The 22916-nt window shown below is 34.6% G+C and overlaps 2 protein-coding genes across 2 annotated transcripts; both read left to right on the forward strand.

The window, feature by feature from the left end:
* The first annotated feature begins 9 nt into the window (after positions 1-9).
* On the forward strand, positions 10-13566 carry LOTGIDRAFT_192810 (hypothetical protein). The gene is made up of 14 exons (XM_009061409.1): positions 10-204; positions 2621-2725; positions 6152-6292; positions 6940-7066; positions 7494-7555; positions 8289-8417; positions 8875-8988; positions 9670-9772; positions 9978-10162; positions 10482-10646; positions 11242-11399; positions 11798-11872; positions 12306-12345; positions 12614-13566. The coding sequence occupies exons 1-14, from the start codon at positions 154-156 to the stop codon at positions 12644-12646; spliced, it is 1488 nt and encodes a 495-aa protein (XP_009059657.1). The 5' UTR covers positions 10-153; the 3' UTR covers positions 12647-13566.
* Positions 13567-14167: 601 nt separating this feature from the next.
* LOTGIDRAFT_218707 (hypothetical protein) lies at positions 14168-22553 on the forward strand. Its single transcript, XM_009061410.1, has 14 exons — positions 14168-14637; positions 15056-15160; positions 15460-15600; positions 17286-17415; positions 17758-17819; positions 18030-18158; positions 18444-18557; positions 19134-19239; positions 19577-19761; positions 20429-20593; positions 20972-21129; positions 21497-21571; positions 21783-21822; positions 22058-22553. The coding sequence occupies exons 1-14, from the start codon at positions 14578-14580 to the stop codon at positions 22085-22087; spliced, it is 1500 nt and encodes a 499-aa protein (XP_009059658.1). The 5' UTR covers positions 14168-14577; the 3' UTR covers positions 22088-22553.
* The last annotated feature ends 363 nt before the right edge of the window (positions 22554-22916 follow it).

Genomic DNA, 22916 nt, shown 5'->3' on the forward strand with positions numbered 1-22916 from the left:
CTAAGATAACGATTCGGTCCATGTAGCTGATGATTTATATAAGATCTACATGAATAGTTAGCTCGCACTTCACCGTTTGCAGCGAGATAAATCGCATAAAGTTCAATTGTCAATTTTATCTGGAAAAATAGCCAGTTTAGTCAGAATTTGAAGATGGCATCTCTTCCACCAGCAATCAGAAACCCAGAAGTCAAATATACTCAGGTAATAAATATTAAGGTTATTTTGTCAATTGATGTTTTTGTCTTTTCTAAAAGTAACCTTACTTTAGGTTTTTTTCATAAACTATTGTTGAATGACCTTTCCTTTGGCTTTGTCCGCATGACAGTCCAAAAGTTCAAAGTATATTTTTACCAGTTAGTCATGATCTTTATTACTTACTTCATAGAGCCTGTTTAAATTTTACTTAGTCTTATTAGGCCTAACCAATAATTAGATATTTTCACTGTTAAAATAGTTCTCAATACATCAATTGTATAGCCATATAGAAATACCACTGTTAAAATAGTGCTCAATACATCAATTGTAGAGCGATATAGAAATACCACTGTTAAAATAGAGCTCAATACATCAATTGTAGAGCGATATAGAAATACCACTGTTAAAATAGTGCTCAATATATCAATTGTAGAGCTATATAGAAATATCACTGTTAAAATAGTGCTCAATATATCAATTGTAGAGCGATATAGATATACCACTGTTAAAATAGTGCTCAATATATCAATTGTAGAGTAATATAGAAATACCACTGTTAAAATAGTGCTCAATATATCAATTGTAGAGCTATATAGAAATATCACTGTTAAAATAGTGCTCAATATATCAATTGTAGAGTAATATAGAAATACCACTGTTAAAATAGTGCTCAATATATCAACTGTAGAGTAATATAGATATACCACTGTTAAAATAGTGATAAATACATCAATTGTAGAGTGATATAGATATACCACTGTTAAAATAGTGCTCAATACATCAATTTTCTGAGCAAAGCAAAAAGTTTTTAGAATTTTTTTAAATATATAAGAATTGGAATACCAGCCTCAAAATAGTATTATTAGTTTTAGAATGTTTTTGTGTTGATGGAAATATAATATTCAATAAGTTTACTTTGAAAAGAAACACATTTCTCTCCTAGAAATTTCAACTCCAAAAGTCACTATTTGGCTGAAAATTGTCCTCTGTAAAAACAAATTGTAAGGACATAATGTGAGCTCTTAGTTTCATATTTATCAACACAAAGACATTCTAAGACTAACAGTTTTAGGCCCATTGAGATGCTAACAGTAGGCCTACTATTTTGAGGCTGCTATTCCAATTCTATAAAAATGATGGGAAAATTCAAAAAACCTTTTACTTTGCTCAGACTTCAGACCCAGGATCCGATGTAGTTATTGGCTAGAAGCTTTAATCGACTGGTTTGTCAGTTGGCATATTCATCAATTAATTAAATTTGAATTGTGAATTGATTTTTAATAATAAATGAATAAATAAATAAAGGAACAAAGGAAATATATGTTCATACATTATAAGTTAATAATTAGATGATTTAATTAAGGAAATTTATAATAGCCGCTTTATTTATGAGATTTTTTGTACTTACCAGTTTTTTACTAGCAGAATCATTCAGCATGGGAGCTATAAGTGACGATGGTCTTTAAAGAGATTGTAAAAAGGTTTTCTCAATTTTTTATGTGTATCGGGGACACTGATAGCATCAATTTGCACCATTCCAATTTTTAATCAGAAAGCTAACATTCCTGCAATCCACTAAAGTGTTTGATGACACTAATCGCAAAACATGCTTTATAACATAGTTTTGGTGGATTTGCAGGAACCACAGACGTGATTGAAAATAGGAATGGTGCAAATTGATTCTATCTGTCCCATAACACATACAAAATTTAGAAAACCTCTTTACAATCACTTTTAAAGACTAAACCTGTGATAGAAAAACTGACTACTGCAATAGGACGACTAAATTTCCCAGCAAGTTTAGCAAAATGAGGATATAAAATTTCATGTGTTTTACAGAAGACCAAAGGGTTTACTTTTTCATCATTTGCCAGAGCATGTGTCAAACACTTTCAAACCTCAATCACATTATCACAGTCTTGGTTCCGTGACAGACATTTCTGCTAACAGAGCTATGTTTGATTAGACGACAGCTATGGCTCATCATCTGGTACTGATGTTGACGGACCGACTCATTTCTAAATCTACTAGTTTGCTACATTAATAAATATTCATTGTGTTTAGAAAGCAAACTATGCATTATTCTTGGATCAAGCAGGCATGCCACTGTTACTCATGTAAATTTTTGAAAACAAGCACGCTTTAGAGTTGTTTCATTTCTTGAAGATCGTTTGTTATTTAAAAAAGGTATGATATCAAATGAATTATTTTCATCACTAATAAATTGTGTTTGAAAAAAGCAAGAAGAGCTTTCAGTAAAGCAATACTGAATGTATGTTTAAATAGACCTATTAACTCTGTTTTTACAAACTACAGATTAACTTGACTGGGTCTTTTGTTAACATCGTGCAAACTCAAAGTTTCAACATGTTTCAGGTTCTGTATTGATATTTCTAATTTGAAAATTATTCAATTTTTTCAGATATTTATTAATAATGAGTATGTGAACTCTGTCAGTGGCAAAACTTTCGAAACTATTAACCCAACCAATAAACAGAAAATTATTGATATACAAGAGGGAGATAAGGTGAGTGTATACTGAACAGGAATTTGAATATTTTTTTACCAACTGATAAAGCTCACTTTCAGCTCTCTGTATAGTCATCTAAATAGAGCTCACTTTTAGCTTTCAGTATAGTCGTCTAATTATTTACTATACCAGCTGACAGAGCTCAATTTCAGCTCTCTGTATAGTCATCTAAATAGAGCTCACTTTTAGCTTTCAGTATAGTCGTCTAAATATTTACTATACCAGCTGACAGAGCTCAATTTCAGCTCTCTGTATAGTCGTCTAAATACTTACTTTACCAGCTGATAGAGCTCAATTACAGCTATCTGTAGAGTCGTCTAAATAGAGCTCACTTTCAGCTTTCAGTAATTGTCTAAATATTTTCTTTACCAGCTGATAGGGCTTGTATTGAAGATTATGCATTGCAGAAAGCTTCCACACAATGTCAAGCTATTAAGAACTTATACCTTGACTGTAATACTCACCTTTCTTGGAATGCAAAAATTTGATTGGATAGTACACCAGAAAATTTAGCCAATTGTTTCTTATTGGTTTTGCTGGCTGAATATCCAATCGCTTTGCTTTTACAAACTTCTGTCAGACAAGAATGGCTATTATGGTCCATGTTTAAGACAAAGCAGAATAGGATAGTGTACTTTTACATTCAATATGATTTTGGGCAGTGATCGGTAAAGATTTAGCATAACTGAGGCAAATGACACCTCACTTTTGAAATAATTTCCAAATTTTTCAAATCTGCCCAGAAACCTTTTTGCCTCAATTCAACTGTTGGACTACAATTTTCAGGTCCTCTAAAATACATGATGATTTTCTCTGTGCAAAGACTGCTAAACCTCCCAGGGTTCTCTCCCTTTGGGCACTTAATACCGTACACCATTGTCGCTCCAGATAACTTGTCCTTCAGAACAAACCTGTCTGAATACAGGCCTGCTAATCAAATGTCCTGGTTATGTCATAACCATTATGAGTCAGCAAGTTTAGGATTAAAGTTTCACATGAGATAATGATAATAATATTAATAGCAATGTCACTGTGAACCTGTGGAATGTTTTTATGATATTTCAAACGAAATGTAAACATGATCAGACGGTTATCTGTTATCTGTTATCAACTGTACAAATTATAATATAGATATTGACCTTATTGGTGATTTACACTTTACTGTAGGATATAACACTCCTTTTGATATATTCTTAGTAAGATATGAAATGAAATGAAATGAATGGAGTTTTACATCTTACTTTTCTGCACCATGTGGGCTAATGAAGACGGGGAACGCCATGCAGTGTGCAATAAGGGAAATTTTGCCAGGACAACGTATTAGCCTGCTCTTTTTTGATTTCCAATTGTCGAGGGATCTTTTACATGCACAGCCTGTAACACACGGGGCCTCGGTTTATTGTCCTATGCAAAAAACTATACGCTTTTTCCATGTCAGCCCCTCATACCTACATCACTGACAGGGGTGTAAGATGTGTTAAAATCAGATACAACACTTGTTCTAGTATACATGTATATATATTACTATGGAACATGTACAGTCATCATGGTGGCCACCAGGGTTCAAGTTAGATTGAAAAATTTGATTAGTAATTTATCACACCAAATTTTAGTTTCAGTTAATCAAGTTAAATTTTGATTCGAATAATGCTGTAGCAATTAAAAATATTCCAGTAGCAAATCTTCAAGTTTGAAATATATAATTTGATTTGATTTGCAGATCTTCGTTATATAATTTCATTTTGACTACTCATAGGAAATATTGGATGGTAAAAGGGGTCATTTTGAATCTCATACTGCAAGATGCGCGACCGCTTTAATTGACCCTGTGGCTACACATGAAGTCACACTTCAACATATTACAGCCCTGGACAGATTGCATGCATGTGTAGGCTACTAAATATTCATGACATACTTAATATTCATCACATACTTAATATTCATCACATACTTAATATTGGTGACGCCATTTTTAAATGCTCACATCAAATCTGGAGCGTATATTATCTTGCCCAAGACCATCCGTCAGTTCGTCAACAATTACTAGTAAACACTCTAGCTAGAAGGCACTGACTGATTTTGAAGAAATTTATTGTGAATGTTTATTATTACCCACTGATGAACCCTACTGAAAATCAGAAAATCAAGAACTATTATGAGTTATTGACCTTAATTTTGAAAACGCATTCAATTTTTAGCTACTAAACACTTAAAGACACGATCTATGCCAGATTTTGACAAAACTATATTATTCAGTATCACCCCAAAAAATTCAAAAGAAGTGTATGATTGATGGTTGAATATTTCATACTGGTAATTGTTACTGTACTGCCGAATATTTTTATTTAACATCAAAGCTGCTAGTGGACGTATATTACCTTGCCTGGCAAGCTATCTTATTGTTTCATTCAGGAGAATGATGGGAGCACAAAGACATTAGATTTCAATTAAAATAATTAAGCAAAAAAGGTATAATAGAACTCCATTTGATTGTTTCAGTAGGATGAGAGATTTCAGTAGGTACATAGACTTGAGTGGAATTGCAAGAACCATAGGCGTTTTATTATATCCCCTATACATATAACATTTTTAGAACCTCTATATAATACCTTTAAATCATTATAGTTGAGTGTATGTTTAACATTTATATGTTTTATCTCAAAGTTCAGTTTATGTTGACCTATTTATATCAGTATTGTTTGTTTTGTCAGGGTTATCTAATAATTTATACACAATATCATCACACAGTTCAAATGTACAGTAACTATTACTGATCGTTTAATCAATGACATGGCAAGATTTTAGGTGCAGAATTGTGATAGACACAGATAATAATATAGCAGTAAAAAAGTGAAGCCTCATAGAAGAATGTCACAAGAGGCAGTGGTGCAGCCAGGAAATTTATAGGAGGTGGCATATAAGCACCAGGAAATTTTAAGAAGAATGCAAACGCCATTTACAGTGCTCTGAGACACGAGAGTGACCCACCCCCTTTGATGAGGGGCAATTAAATTAAATTACAATTGTAATCTAACAAGATTTCAATCTCTTCCCATTCTAAAAATATCATTATTTTAATCAAATTGGTCGTGTAAGACCCTTTTTTCTGAAAATAGTTTCAAATTTAATCCCACGAATTTCATTTCATAGTCCAATAAGGTCTAGAACAGTAAGACATAAAACTCCATTTCATTTCATTAGTCCAATAAGATACAGAACAGTAGGACATAAAACTCCATTTCATTTCATTAGTCCAATAAGATACAGAACAGTAGGATATAAAACTCCATTTCATTTCATTAGACCAATAAGATACAGAACAGTAGAATATAAAAATCCATTTCATTTCATTAGTCCAATAAGATACAGAACAATAGGACTTAAAATTCCCTTTCATCTCTGTCTTTCTAATTATTTATACAGGCTGATATTGATAATGCAGTTAAAGCTGCCCAAGAAGCTTTCAAACTTGGATCACCATGGAGAACAATGGATGCCAGTAAACGTGGAAGACTTCTGTACAAGCTAGCAGACCTGATTGAACGAGACTTGGCAATTTTAGGGGTATGTTTTCATTCTTATTTCAGAGATGTGATGTGTATATGTTTTTTTATCAGCTGATAGAACTCAATTTCAGCTATCTGTATAGTCATCTAAATATTTACTTTACCAGCTGATAGAGCTCAATTCCAGCTATCTGTATAGTTATCTAAAAAATATTTGTTTTACCAGCTGATAGAGCTCAATTTCAGCTATCTGTATAGTTATCTGAAAAATATTTATTTTACCAGCTGATAGAGCTCAATTTCAGCTATCTGTATAGTCATCTAAATATTTCCTTTACCAGCTGATAGAGCTCAATTTCAGCTATCTGTTCGATTTCATCTATCTGTATAGTCCTCTGAATATTTACTTTACCAGCATATAGAGCTCAATATCAGCTATCTGTATAGCCATCTAAATATTTACTTTACCTGCTGATTGATCTCCATTTCAGCTATCTGTACAGCCATCTGCTTTATCAGCTGATAAAGCTCTATTCCAGTTAGCTGTATAATTGTGTACATCAGCTGATAGAGCTTAATTTAAGCTAACCTCATAGTTATATATTATATAGAGCTTGCTTGTATAGCTGTCGATATATTAGCTTTATCAGCTGATAGAGCTCAATTTCAACTATTTTAGGTATTAATTGTTTTTTTAATTAACAGAGCTTAGAGACGATAGATAATGGTAAACCATATAAAAATGCGTGTGGTGATGTTTTATTTGCTATCGACGTCATCAGATATTATGCTGGCTGGGCTGACAAAATCTGCGGCAAAACCATTCCAATCAGTAAGTTACAGTTTATGCCAATACTTCAATATCCAGATGGTCCTATCCAATTCCTCAGATGAGATATATATCTGATGTTATTTCTGATAGGTGTTGAACCAAATCCATTTTGAGTGGCTAGTTTTTGATACCAGTGGTGGAGCTACAGGAGGGGCAGCCCCGAAAGCATGTTTTTCGGGCAAAAATCTCATAACTAGGTTAAAGATTCGGGCAATCTCAGATATCTAGCCCCCCTTGCCCCCTCTCGGACGTAAACCTGGCTCCGCCACTGTTTGATACATCAGTACAGGTCAGGAAAAGTTATCTTTTAGAAAACCCTTTATCTTGTGATTGGTGTTAAAAAATTGGAGACATTTTAAAAGCATATAAATTTCATGCTCCAAATTCAAAAGTTGAGTGTAACCATTTTCTGATTTTATTTTTTTAGATGGCGATTTTTTCTGTTATACTCGACATGAGCCAGTTGGAGTTTGTGGACAGATTATTCCAGTGAGTATATCGCAGACACCCATCTTTTAGATTTCTCCACCAAGGGCTGACTTCACTCAAATTCAGTTAGGGTGGTGGGAAGAAGAACTAGTTACTTTTAAAAGATGGGCATTGTGGAAATTTGGTGAAAGTGGATGTACAAACAAGATATAATTGATATTACGAAAGCACAGACTGAGGAGAAAATTAGGCAACAATAATTACTGTTAGGTGTAGAAAAAAGTGGACAATTTGTATATTGACTGGTTTAGCTTACAGAATATTTCAAAATTAGAGCCCGTTCACAGCATATTCTAAAATACATATGGACAAAAACTTATGTGAAAGGGAGGGCTCTAATTTGGAAACACCCAATATATGGGAGTCAAATCAGCCAATAGAATGATGCAAGTCCTCTTAGATAAAGCTGTTGAAAATGGACCATGTCATACAGAATGGGATGAGGGAAATAACAGGACATTCTGTTGTGATTTGAAACTGTTGCCTCATCATTAAAGGGATTGTGAAGAGTTTCTCTAAATTTGCGCAATTCCACTTTATAATCAGACGTCTGTAGCAATTCTACTTAAACTAAGGGATTTATGACATGTAAATTGATGCTATCGGTATCCCCGGTATGCATAAAAAATTTAGAAAACATCTTTACAATCCCTTTAAAGCATCACATAAGACAAAGTTTTGCCATCCTCAAGCGATGTAAATTCATTGATCTATTCTGTCCTTGGTTTTTCAGTGGAACTATCCATTTAACATGTTCATATTGAAAATAGCTCCAGCTCTGTCAGCAGGTTGTGTATGTGTAGTAAAACCAGCCGAACAAACACCATTGACAGCTCTTTACGCTGGCTCTCTAATAAAGGAGGTAAGTGTTCTTGCAGTAATGTTATTGCATAATGAAACTGAATTAACACAGACAACCAGAACACTAAATTCACTAAAGTTAGGTTTTGGTTTTGAACTGTGTTTTATTCCTAAGTGACTTACACAATATTAATTTATATCAGGGTGATATACTAGAATATTCAAAATTATGAATACTTATGAGTTGTGCCAAGTGCCAAGAACTGTCAAGATTTCTCAAGGAAAATTTAAAACAAGTGACATCAACATTAAAGATCTGACACGATGGTCTGGATCAGAAGCAAAGTCCTATTTAAAGCTATGTAAAAACTTTGGCAATTATGTACAACAAAATTTTGCACACCAATTCCGTTTGAATCTCTAATCAGCTTGTGAAGTAAAATCTCAGGCCAATGTATCCGATTGCTTGATATTATTGTAGGCATACAAACCAATTTTGAAGTTTTGATATTTTATAGGCTGGATTTCCCCCTGGGGTAGTGAATATTGTACCTGGGTACGGCCCTACAGCTGGAGCTGCTCTGACACATCATCTGGGTGTCAATAAAATAGCTTTTACTGGTTCTACAGAGGTAGGTTTTATCTGATCTGTGGGAGAGAGAGAATAGGAGAAATAAGTGTGGGGCTGATAGGGGGTGAGGGATGGGGGTGGAGGGTATTGACTCATGCTAATCATCTGAGAATATTATTTTACTGGATCTTCAGAGGTAGGTCATTCTTTATTTTAAAACAAGTGGTCTGTGGGAGAGAGAGAATAGGAGAAATAAGTGTGGGGCTGATAGGGGGTGAGGGATGGGGGTGGAGGGTATGGACTCATGCTAATCATCTGAGAATATTATTTTAGTTTATTATTTTTTTTAAAACTAGTGTTCTGTGGTAGAGAGGGATGGGGGAATGGCCCCACAGTTTGTGCTACCGTAACTCATTATGTGGGTGTTTCAAACGGTCGTGGTGGGTTCTTTATTTTGGTCGACATGTGAAAGTTTGGTTGACTCAGCTGTAAATGGACATGTATCATGCAGGAAAGATCAATGCCAAGATGTTTGACCAAGGACCAGCTGTTAGCATCGATCCTTGAGAACCTAAGTGGTTATTCTTCTAAAACGGTTGTTTCCATTTGATTATTTTGTTTTTCTAAGTAATATTTTATTCACTAAATTATGAAAAGGATTGAGGAGCAGGCTGTGGCCTATATATAACCCCTCCCTCTTTGTTCCTTGAGCACTAATACCAAGTTTATTATTCTAATCTAGATTGGACAGATAATTATGCAGGCTTCTGGAGTTTCTAATCTGAAAAGAACAACATTAGAATTGGGAGGAAAATCACCAAACATCATTCTTTCTGATGTCCATTGTAAGTAAAACTTTTTTTTTTTGACTAACTAACTGAGCATAAGTAAAGATTGTATAAGCTTGTAGTTTTGGGAATTAAACCAAATTTTGTTAAGTAAGGTTCTGAAAGCTCGACTGTAGATAATTTGGCAGAATTTACAAAAATATTTTTGACCCTTTTTTATAATTGGAAGTTTTAAGCTGTTAAACTTGAGTTTATTTTTCAGTGGATTCTGCTGTATTTTGGGCTCACGCTGCCTGTATGGAGAATATGGGACAATGTTGTGTAGCTGGAACCAGAACATTCGTACATGAATCTATTTATGATGAATTTGTCAAGAAAAGTGTACAACTTGCTAATAGTCGAGTTGTCGGAGATCCTTTTGATGAAAAAACACAGAATGGTCCACAGGTTATTTTGCTATTATTGCACCATTTTCCTTTTTTGAGATAGGGTTAGGAGTATATTGTGAAATGTTTATATATCATAGAAGAGTAAGAAATGATGCTAATGATAAATTAAGTTTGACAGTGAGACTGATATTACAGAATGAAGTTCCGAAAATTTTTCTCCAATTTTATCCCCTCGATTATCAGTACATGTACATAAAAAACTAGAAATGAATTCACTATAATAATAAGATAAGATATACTTAGAAAAAAAATCTTTGTCATTTCTCCTGTTTTCATGAAGCTAGCTTACACACATCCTGTAATCTTTATGTTTGTAGATTGATGCTGAACAGTATAATAAAATAATGGAACTAATAGAGAGCGGGAAGAAACAGGGTGCGAAACTAGAATGTGGGGGACAAATTCATGGTGATAAGGGGTACTATATTCAACCCACTGTTTTCTCAAACGTTTCTGACGATATGAGAATTGCCAAGGAAGAGGTTTGTAATATTTATACGTAGTTCATCTCCACAATGTCAAGCTATTACAAACTTCATCTTCACAATGTCAAGCTATTACAAACTTAATCTTCACAATGTCAAGCTATTACAAACTTCATCTTCACAATGTCAAGCTATTACAAACTTCATCTTCACAATGTCAAGCCATTACCAACTTCATCTTCACAATGTCAAGCTATAACAAACTTCATCTTCACAATGTCAAGCTATTACAAACTTCATTTTCACAATGTCAAGCTATTACAAACTTCATTTTCACAATGTCAAGCTATTACAAACTTCATCTTCAAAATGTCAAGCTATTACAAACTCCAAAAGCCACCTTTCTTATATTTTACGACCTTAAGTTATACCTGACTTATACCTTGACACCACTGGCCACATTTCTTGTGTCACAGAAGTTTGTACATGCGATTTGATTGGATTGAATTGTATGCTACCAAATACAGCTAATCGGAGTCCTTGACAAAAGTCTGAAAACACTTGACCATAAATCCCTTGACCTGTGATATCAGACCTTTTGAACTTGCAGATTTAATTCATTCTCTCAATGTTCAGTTGTTTATTTTTTTAGATATTTGGCCCAGTTCAGCAGATATTTAAATTTAAAGATATTGATGAGGTTATTAAGAGAGCCAATGATACTCATTATGGACTGGGGGCAGCTGTTTTTACCAAGGATATTAATAAAGCTTTGACCATTGCTAATAGTATCCAAGCTGGTACTGTTTGGTAAGTTATTTTAATATTATTAGCTATGTGAACTCTCTGAAGGAATGCTTAATTCATAAGTTGACAAACCTAAAATAAGCATTATTAGCTGTATGACTAACTCTTGAACAAAAATCATTTTTATCTTAATGGACTGTAAAGGATGCCAATTCTAAAATATTAATACCAAATAAACATATTTAGCTATGTGGACTCTCTGAAAGGTATGTCCAGTTGACAAACCAAAATACCAAATAAACATTATTAGCTATGTGAACTTCCTGAAAGGGATTTTACTCCGTCGCACAACTGTATATTCCAAAGCTTTATTTCTTTTATTCATTCCTCTCTTTTCATCTCTTTCTCTATCTTTCCCTCCAAGTAATACCAGCTAAAATATCGACATGTATTATTTTCAGGATTAACTGCTATTTAGCTGTCACAGCTCAGGCTCCATTTGGTGGATACAAAATGTCAGGAATTGGCAGGGAATTGTAAGTAAATCTTGGATAGAAATTTATCTAGCAAAAGATACACAAAACACTAATTTTAGGTTTGAAATTCTCTTTTGCCACAGCAAGTTAAAAGTTGAAAACCAGGAGCCACATTAGCTCAGTGAGTTAGACACTTGCTCGCTAACCTGATGATCCCCGTCTGGGTCAGATTTTTGTGATGTAGGATGGAGGTTACTGACATGGAAAGAGTGTCTAGTTGTTCGGATGGAACAATACACTGAGGCCTTGTGTGCTACAGGCTGTGCAAGTTTAAGATCCCTTGACTGTTGGAGTGAGCTATTGGCAAAATTTGCCTCAAAGTACACTGCATGGTGTTACCTGTCCTCATTAGCCCTATAATGTGCAGAAAAGTAGGACGCAAAACTCCATTAATTTCATTTTGACTATTTGTGTTGATTTGCTTTAATTTCAGTGGTGAATATGGTCTATCACAATATCAAGAAGTCAAAAATGTAAGTCTAATTTCCCATGCCCACATTTTGTCCTTCCATTCTTTTGTCTGTGAAGTGTAAATCTTCAGAACAAGTTATTTCCCTTGTTAAATATTGTCTATCTGTAAAATGGGTACAGATAATCCACTAAAGATCAATGCCATGAGGTTTGAGGTATGGCTGGCATTGACTAGTAGATAAGAAGTTTGTCCACGGACCAGCTGGTAGAAAGGATCCTCATGAACCTAATCTAGTCTAGTATTCTAAAGAATATATTTTATATTTTCAGGTGGTTGTCAAATTAGACCAAAAGAATTCTTAAATTCTTCATAGTTACTGGTTAATGATGATTTTAATGAGGCCTTGAAAACTTTACTATAATTTTAATCATGTTTTATGGGAAATTCTATATTTTGATATGCTATGGGAACGGGGCCTTGGAATTTTCATTATAGTTTTAAATTGTGTTTCAATGGATGATATATTAATATGACATATTAACACTCTCTTAACCAATGGAAAATTATATATTTTTATACAGAATCGGAACTGTTAGATTTCTCTACACAACTGAAATTTAACTGAGAAATACTTTACATAAAAAAATGCAAAATAAACATTATTTGATAAGATATAAACCCCAATGCCAAAATAACAGATGTTGTCTCTCAGGAGTTGACACCTAGTTGCAAGGCTGGATATAAGTTGACAGACACCGAAAAACACCTCTAATCTAACAAATGAGCTCTTCCAATCAATAGTTCACTAAAAAGTAGGGGGATGTCAAATAGATGATTGGTACATGATATCCAGCCTTGCCTAATTGATAAACTAGTTTATGTATTACCCAAAATGTGTGTATATTTGATTCACACCATTGGCAACTTCAGGGCTTTCTGTTCTGCATTATGGGCATGATTGATTGTCATCTTCACAATGTCTGGCTATTCTGATATTGTCTAATACCTTGACAACATAAGGCACTTTTCTTGTTTCACAGAGATTTGTTAATGCAGAGATTTGATTTGATTGTACAATCGGGAATAAGGAGAGTGTCTATTGATGTCAAGGTATTAGATGTAGCTCGTAATACCTTGATATTGTGAAGAGGGTTTGTAGGTAATAAGATTTTATAAATATTATAAGGGATTCATTATAAATAGTTTGTTAAGAGTTAGATTGTTATGTTTAAGTTTTGATTTAACAAAAAATTACTTGAAAATAAAGTTTTAAAATCAAATGAAATTATTATGTATGTAGTTTTCCGTGGTCAAAATGGTTACAAATTTTTGCAGAACTGACAACGTCCTGGCCTAGGTTTGCACCACCATTTTATTTTTGAAAAATTTGTTTTTGCCCTAAAACGTGTCAGAATGCACCAAATCAATTAAAATTTTCGAACATTTTCTTTGGAGATCCCAAAGTGGTAAGACTTTAAATTCTGCTGTTTTCTTTAATCTTAGAACGCTTGTGGACAAAGCGATAAGCATATCCACTGCATCGCATCGAATATGCCTATTTAGGCGATAATTTTTAACCCACCAATCTACCCCCTTCCCCTGGGCTATAAAAATGGAAAATTCATTCTTTCACTTCAAAGCCGCGTTAGATATACTCTCCGGCTTCGCACATTAGTAAATTTATCTCTAAAATCCGCAACGAGGTGCATCTTACGGAGAGTATTATCGTACAAAGCCTGTAGCACACGAGAGCTTCGGTTTATTAATAAATGAAATAACAAAGTATTTACTAGTAATACAATCAGCCATTAACCAATAGATTTCTTCCAACACAAAATTCTAGGTCAATATTTCTCAAGGCTGGTAGAATAACAGTGGAAGTAGGCCTACACTATACACGAGCTAGCTAGCATGGACATTGTGATAAAAACAAACAAGTTTTAGATACCTCTAATATAATATATTTTATAAAACCACTGTCAATGAAAAGATAGCGTAGCCTATATATACCACAGCATCAGGATTATCTAGACGTGAGTCTTGTATTTCACAGAAGTCCTTTGTTACTTAACTGTTTACAATTTAAAACATATGCACGGCCACCCCACTGGAGTTGAATTACTGACATTTAAGCTCAGCTATTTCAATATTATTTTGGATAAAATTCTGTGTAATGTGTTTGTGCTGTGACTTGTAAGATTGTGCAACCGATTCTGGTGTGATGTGACAACCGTTCTTTGACAGGACATCTCTTTTGTTTAGCTGAGTGAATTATTCGTCTTCTACCAAGAAGATGGCTTTTCCACCGGCGCCTTTCGAGCCTATTACCAAACCAGAAGTGAAATTTACAAAGGTAGGTCTCTAGTAGAATGAATACTGTAGTGTTTTCATGTCATCCAATGACTCCATTTCATTTCATTAGGCCAAAAAGGTTTAGAAAGTAGGCCATACAACTATATTTCATTCCATTAGTCCATTAGGGTACAGAACAGTAAGGTGTAAACTGCATTTCATTTCATTAGTTCAATAAAATTCCAGTTACGAAACGTCTGCCTCTATTCTATTATTTAAAAATGTGTCGGCTGGTGTAGAGACAGAAAAACTAGGCCATTTTGTACCTTTAACACCATGAAAAACGATGCCAAATTTTGACTCATTTCTCTTTGGAGGAATCCACTACTATCCAAGTTTTACTCTCGATTTTGCCATTCTTTGGAGATATTTATTAACGGATTCGTCTCGCTTTTACGGATTTTTATTCATCTTTTCAGCTTTTTATCAACAACGAGTTTGTCGATGCTACCAGTGGTGAAACGTTTGATGTCGTGAATCCTTCTACAGAGGAGAAAATAGCACAGGTTTCTGAAGCAGAACAAGTAGGACATCACCTTTTTTTTTTATCTTTAAGGGATTGTCTAGATATGTGTATCAGGGACACTGATATCATCAATTTGCAACTGTGACCCAATTCCTTGAAATGTAAATTAGAATCGATACAAAACCTATGTTCGTCCAATTTTTTTGATACATAAACATCACGGAAGTGCCATACGACATTTCATAGCTAAGCAATAGACGATGCCTTAAATACACCACCTATTCCAGCCATCATTTGTCAATTCTTATGTTGTGTGCATAACTGTATTACCATGTACAACATTGTTCTTCTATTAAGGTTGATGTTGATAAAGCAGTAGAGGCAGCACGTGCAGCTTTTGAATTTGGATCAGAATGGCAGAAGATGGATGCAAGTGCACGCGGAAGACTTCTCTACAAGCTAGCCGATCTGATGGAGAGAGATATTGTATATTTAGCAGTACGTAGATATCAATTTATTTATAAATATATTTGTAGGCTTGATAGTCCTTTGGAGTCTGACTATGAACACTGAAACAGTAAGATGTTCTCTGCTGGTGCCTCTTATAATACGTAAGATCATGAAACCGGCTCCAAGTTGTCATCTGTGTCAACTGATGTGGGTTACTATGGTAGTAGAGTTCATCAATATTCAGATTTATTCTATATTATCATGATTTATATACGATTGGTTCTAATCGACCGTTCTAAACAGTATTGATTTTCATTAGACTGACTGGCATGCCCCGGAAATTAATCCTTAGATAGAATTTACTAACTTGACTAATATCTTCAAGACAAATATAACTCTCATGAATATATTAAATGAGTTGAAGGGATTCAATAGTTTAATATTTGCTTCACGAGGCCATTTTAAATCCAAATCCGGATTCTCTGCAATGATACGAAATTCAGGAGTTTTGACTTTCGTATCCTAATTAAAAGTAGATTTTTTTCTAAAATTTTATTTAAATTGAAACTATCGGCTTTTCTAAGGCGTTATTAACATTTTCACATGCATATTATTGATATCATGACGTCATCAGTCATCTTCACCAGTTATACATACAAATGATATTTACGTGACTATATCTCTTTAAGGTATACCTTCACCTTGGCAAGGATGATTTGCACAAAAAACAAACAAAAAACCCCCCGAAATTGACAAGGACTAGAGTACTTAAAGTGATCTTAATATCATTTATTTGGCGGTGAGGAGCAACAAGCATTGCAATATTAAATTTCACAAGCCATATTACAAATCCGTTGCAATATTTACAAACCCATCCCATCGACTAGTAAGAAATTTGAGCTCTAAATGATCAATGCTCTAAATGATCAAAACTCTAAATAAGCAATGCTCTAAATGATCAAAACTCTAAATAAGCAATGCTCTAAATGATCAAAACTCTAAACAAGCAATGCTCTAAATGATCAATGCTCTCAATGATCAAAACTCTAAATGGTCAAAACTCTAAATAAGCAATGCTCTAAATGATCAAAACTCTAAATAAGCAATGCTTTAAATGATCCAAACTCTAAATAAGCAATGCTCTAAATGATCAATGCTCTAAATGATCAAAACTCTAAATGGTCAAAACTCTAAATAAGCAATGCTCTAAATGATCAAAACTCTAAATAAGCAATGCTCTAAATGATCAATGCTCTAAATGATCAATACTCTAAATAAGCAATGCTCTAAATGATCAATACTCTAAATAAGCAATGCTCTAAATGATCAAAACTCTAATAATAAGCCTCTAAATGAGAAATACTCCAAGGGATGGGCAAAACTGTAAGTGATCTAAACTCTAAATGATCAAAACTCTAAATGATAAATTCTCTAAATGATCAAAACTCTAAATAACAAATGCTAAATGATCAATTCTCTAAATGATCTAAAACTGTAAATGATCAAAAACTCTAAATGATCATAGCTCTAAATGACCAAAACTCTAAATGACCAAAACTCTAAATGATCATAACTCTAAATGATCAAAACTCTAAATGGTCAATACTCTAAATGATCAAAAACTCTGAATGATCAGAACTCTAAATGACCAAAACTCTAAATGACCAAAACTCTAAATGATCAGAACTCTGAATGATCAAGTCTCTAAAGAATTAGTTTTATTATTGTTGTAGAGTTTAGAAACGTTGGATAATGGTAAAACATTTAAAGAGTCGGTGTATGTTGATTGTTTTGGTGGGATCAATGTGGTGAGATATTATGCCGGTTGGGCTGATAAAATACAGGGAACAACTGTGCCAATAGGTAAGCTTGGGGTAAGGAAAGGAGGAGGGTGGGGGTTGTCTGGGGTAAGTGTAATTCAAAAGGTGCCTACAGGTAACCTTGGGATAAGGAGATGGCTCCGGGTTGGGCCTGGTAAGAGGTCAGGCAGCAGTGTCAAATTTTCAGACAAAGCCTGACATCTTTCTGGTCCCATAATGTATAGAAGTTATACATATTTATCAGATGATGGGAATGATCTACGACAGCTGTTTAATTCTATTTTCAACGATTATGTTGTTTTCATTTGTGGGCAAAATATGTACATTTTAAATGGACCTGTTACTATATTTGATTTTATTTTCATCTGTTGATATTAAATTTCAGATGGTAATTATTTCTGTTATACCAGACGGGAACCTGTCGGTGTTTGTGGTCAGATTATACCGGTAAATATTCTATGTAAACTTGTAGTTCTATAAAGGTATTGGCCGCCATAGCTTCCCGAAATAAATGGGGCTGGTTTTTGGGTTTTTCAACTCGGCAAGTTCCACTACTAGCGCTCTGCATGAAGGATTCAGTTTTACGGAAACTACCGAGGATTGCCGAATGGATGTTTACCTAGTAATTTAATTGATTGAATGTATGTATATTTTCAGTGGAATTTCCCCCTGCCAATGATGGTGTGGAAGATTGCCCCAGCTCTGGCTTGTGGGTGTACTGTTGTTATTAAACCATCCGAGCTAACACCTCTTACAGCTTTGTATTTAGGTTCATTAATAAAAGAGGTAAGATATCTATGAGCTCTGTATTCTCCAAGAAATTAAAGTGACCGAGGCCATATTATTGGATTATTGCTTATAACATCAGCAATATTTCAAGTGGCGATTAGGGGCGGAACCATGCCAAAGAAGCCTAATATTTTAGGAAAACCCTCCAACACACTTGAACGTTGGTCGCTCTGTGGTATCACTATTTAACGAGATATGGGTGTTTGTTAATATAGAAGTATGAACTAAAAAAAAAAAACAGTATGGACGTACATTTCCACCCACTATTACGATTGATTCCAGGCTGGGTTTCCACCAGGTGTAGTGAATATTGTACCAGGAACAGGCAGTAAGGCGGGGGCAGCTATAGCAAACCATCCAGATATTGATAAAGTGGCTTTTACTGGATCTACACAGGTCATTTTCTTATTCTTTTATCTTATCCCAGAGCAACAACTTAAGTGACAAGCTTTGTTATTTGAAGCCTTAAGGATGGGCTTATATCGACCAATCAGAATCTGAGGGCAAATATTCCTTTATAGCAAGGGTATATGACGTTTCATCACATCTGATATAAAAGTCTTACACCATTGCTAAAGGAACATGGAGGGCTTCTCGGTTAAGTGATCAATTGCTGGGCGGCCTGTTTACCATCTAGCAAAATCTAGATCTGGTTCCGACCTAACCTGAGCGGTCAGAATGTGTTTAGGCTACACAGCTCATTTCCACTGCAATGCTGTGAATAGTTAATCAGCTGGAGACTTAGGCCATATGCAGCGCTCGTACTTTACCTAAACTTAGACTTATGTCGAACTTCAGGTATGCACCGGTCGATCTTTACGAAAGTTGACTATCAAATGTAGAAAATTAAAGCCTTTATCCAAAGTTCAACTTTAGTCAAGGTAAGAGCGCTGCATAATAATTTGTTATTAATCTAAGACTGCTTCTTAAAAGCGCTCTGTATGTCTCAACTGTAACCTTGTTTATTTATAGATTGGGAAACTCATAATGAGAACAGCCGCCGATACCAATCTAAAGAGAATAACATTGGAACTTGGCGGGAAAAATCCTATCGTAGTTTTTGACGACGTGGAAAATAGTAAGTGATATGCTTCATTCAGTGAGTCTTGTCGCACTTTTGCAAGAAAAGAAAAATGTGAACCCCACAATATTAAAATGCCATTTTGCACGAAATATAAGTTGTTAGCCATACTTTGCATGAAACGCAGGAAATTTACATTGTAGGCACTGCTTTTGCAAGAGACGATTGTTGAGAGTGCCTTTATTGCAAGAAACACACGATGAGAGTGCCAATTTTGTGAGCAAAAGCCCTAATTCTGCAAGAAATGCAAGGAAGATACGTTGTCTTTTTTGCTAGATACACAGATAGATTATAGTGCCTCCTTTTGCAAGAAAATTTTCTGTTTCATTTGTAGTTGATGAAGCTGTGGTTGCCTCCCACGAGGGTTTGTTCTTCAATGCTGGTCAATGCTGTGCTGCTGGATCTAGAACGTACGTTCATGAAAATATCTATGACGAATTCGTTAAAAAATCGGCAGAAAGAGCCAAAAAGAAACCAGTTGGTGATCCATTCGACGGTAAAAATGACATGGGACCTCAGGTTAGTCTTCCACATTATTCTTCTTGTATTCTCTATCTAAACAGGTCGTTCTGAGTGGAAACTGTCTTTGAATCGAGAAAGGTTCAGTATAGATTGTGTATCCATGTTACAGTTTATGGGGACGAATTAAAACATAAGATATAAGATGAGAGAGACCATCATTTCTGTGACAACAATACTGCTACTGGTACATGTTCTGTTACATTTGAAAAGAACAAACGATTGATATACTTCCTCATATGAATAATTCCTTTCCTGCTACCAATGTATTGCCAAACTGTAATTGTTGATGTTAGCTCTTGTTTTGCGCGGAATCTTTAACACTTTGGGTTGTCTTTATTCTGATACGGATATTGAAATGACGATTTATAATAAGGTGATAACATTCACTTGAATGAAATGAAAAGAAGTTCGTTTATCTAGGAGGACTACACAAATGCTTATATTTGTTTATTTGACCTTTTATAGTATAATTTCATTCTACTATTCTACCCCAAAGTAGTAGGGGTTTAAATTTTAGTTTATTAATGAGATGTTCTTTTCTACTTATATCACAGTTTATCAAGAGTTTCACCCTTCCATTATTCAGTATTCAATTATATAATTCTCATATTCACATTGTTTAGTTCCCTAGTGCCAAATAAAGATTTTGTTTTGTTATAAATAGGTGGATGAGAAACAGTTTAACAAGGTATTAGAGTTAATTGAAAGTGGAGTAAAACAGGGAGCTAAGTTAGAATGTGGCGGTAAACGACATGGTGATAAAGGATATTTTATTCAACCTACTGTTTTCTCCAATGTATCTGAAGATATGAGAATCTGTCGAGAAGAGGTATTACATTTATTTTCTTGGCTGTGGTAGCTGAAATTGATTCTTCACAATTGAATAATCTCGATAATAGATTTTTTAGGACACATCAGAACATCACCAACTCGGACAATTGACAAGAAAAACTACCATTGTGCCAAACACAATCTGCTGGTTAATCACGACTAAATCCAATTTTTAAACTACGAGCGCTTAGATCGAATAAAATCTAGCGATTATTATGATGCCATTTGCTAGTACCGGTAGTCGTTGAAAACCCGGATGCTCTCCGATACTGCTACCCGTAAGTTCAGTTCAACCCAAACCCCCCACCCCACATCCATCTTCTGCCCCCTTCACAACGGCTCTTTCACATTATACAATTTTACCATCGTTTTTCAGATATTTGGTCCAGTCCAACAGATCTGTAAGTTCAAAACGATGGACGAGGTTGTGAAGAAATCGAATGATACAGTTTATGGTCTGGTAGCAGGGGTCTTCACTGGTAGTATGGACAGAGCCTTAGAATATACCAGACGAGTTAAAGCTGGAACAGTATGGTGAGACATATTTTAGTATTCAAAGACAGTAGCCTTTTCTAAGAGGGGCAAGAAGGACAAGGCGTCCCAAAAATTAGGATGGTCCGCCTTTACACCTTCTCCTTCTCAATCATTGAGTTCTCCAATGCATAATCCCAAAGTATTTGCTTAAAGAAAAAGCCCATGAAAGTAAGAGAGATTTCTTACAAGAACAACTTCCCGGGAATTCTGACTGCCAGCTTAGTCTTTGGGCCGGGCAAACCTCTTGTGACTGATGTCATGACGGTCATCTCTTTCTAAATCGACAGTAGGCATTGACACAGGGTTACGGTAATTTTTAAAATAATACGGCAGGTTAAGGGTTATGGATTCCAATGTTTTGTTTCAGGATCAATTGTTTTAACTGGTTAACAACTCAGACTCCGTATGGTGGATTTAAACAATCTGGTTTAGGTCGAGAACTGTAAGTACATCATCATCATAAAGATATACAGCTTTTTTGTTTTTAATATTGAAGTTAATATAAGTTGTGTTTCTGATATGCTATAGAAGGAGAGTTTAAGTACTTGATCATAATATATGGAATTTATACAGCAACTTTGTAGTTTTAAATCTATGTAGTCTATTAGATGACTCCCTGTGGAAATTTGATATATTTATGTTGTTTTTTTCAGTGGGGACGAAGCCTTAAAGAACTATACAGAAGTAAAAACAGTAAGTGGTTTTCAAATCTAATTAAAAAATTCAAATCAATAATTAGGTTCAATTGGAAATAAAGAATCAATAAGTTAACAAATGAATTAAGAACGCAGATTTACTTGTGGCTATCCTGGATCATTCTCGGTTGAAATTAAGCTGCAAAAAACGGCCAGGGGTTTTTCTGTCCAGTGCACTACCCCTGCAATCTATTTCAATCAGACGTTTAATCGTTATCTTATTGTTATTTTAGGTTACAATCAAGACATCGGGAAAGTTTTAAGTGTTTTTGTTTATAATAATGAGAAATCATCGATTTATAACAAGACAAGTGGAATAATCAAGGCGTTTACTTTCTCGCCATTTTTACTTTTGTTCAATGAAATAGAATATTAAACCCTACTTTCTGCTCTTGATTGCGGTAACGAATACGGACATCTGCACGCACTGTTTGATTATAACAATTTTGCCAAGAAAGTGTTCTTTTTGATTTCTATCTTTCGAGAAATCTTTATGCTGCACAGCCTTGGCCACTCGCAAAATAAAGATTACCTTAAATTAGGTGTTCGTAGTGTGGATCTTTAAACAGACGATATTTTGTACTGTATTGTATGTGATTTTGTATTATTAAGTATATTGTCGATATATTGTCCTACAGGAAACTTGAAATGGTAAAAGATAGCTATGTTGTATATTGTGTTATTTTGTATTAATGTTATGTACCTTGTGATATATCTATGTATGATTATATTTTGTCTTGTTGACCATGTTATCCATATACAGAGGCAGAGAGCTCCTTTGATTGAAGAGACAGGGGTCAGGGGTGTCGCACGAAGCAGACAATGCTTACTCTTATCGAAACACCTGATAGTACTCTGGAGGTGTCCACTAGTATACTAACTACTCCTGAATTTGTCATGCTTTGGACGAGACTTTTGATCGACGGAATTGTCTTGCTTGTAGGATTTTTATTTCAAACATCTACTACAGAACGTGAGTTGAGTTCATACAACCAATAGAACGTTTAGACTTTGTTTAACCGACCAACCACCCGGAAGCTCCACGTGAAAGTCTCTAATTCTAAAGTAAGAAAATCTAGAAAGGAAAACTCA

This window comes from Lottia gigantea, assembly GCF_000327385.1.
Source record: "Lottia gigantea unplaced genomic scaffold LOTGIsca_48, whole genome shotgun sequence".
Classification (NCBI taxonomy): domain Eukaryota; kingdom Metazoa; phylum Mollusca; class Gastropoda; family Lottiidae; genus Lottia; species Lottia gigantea.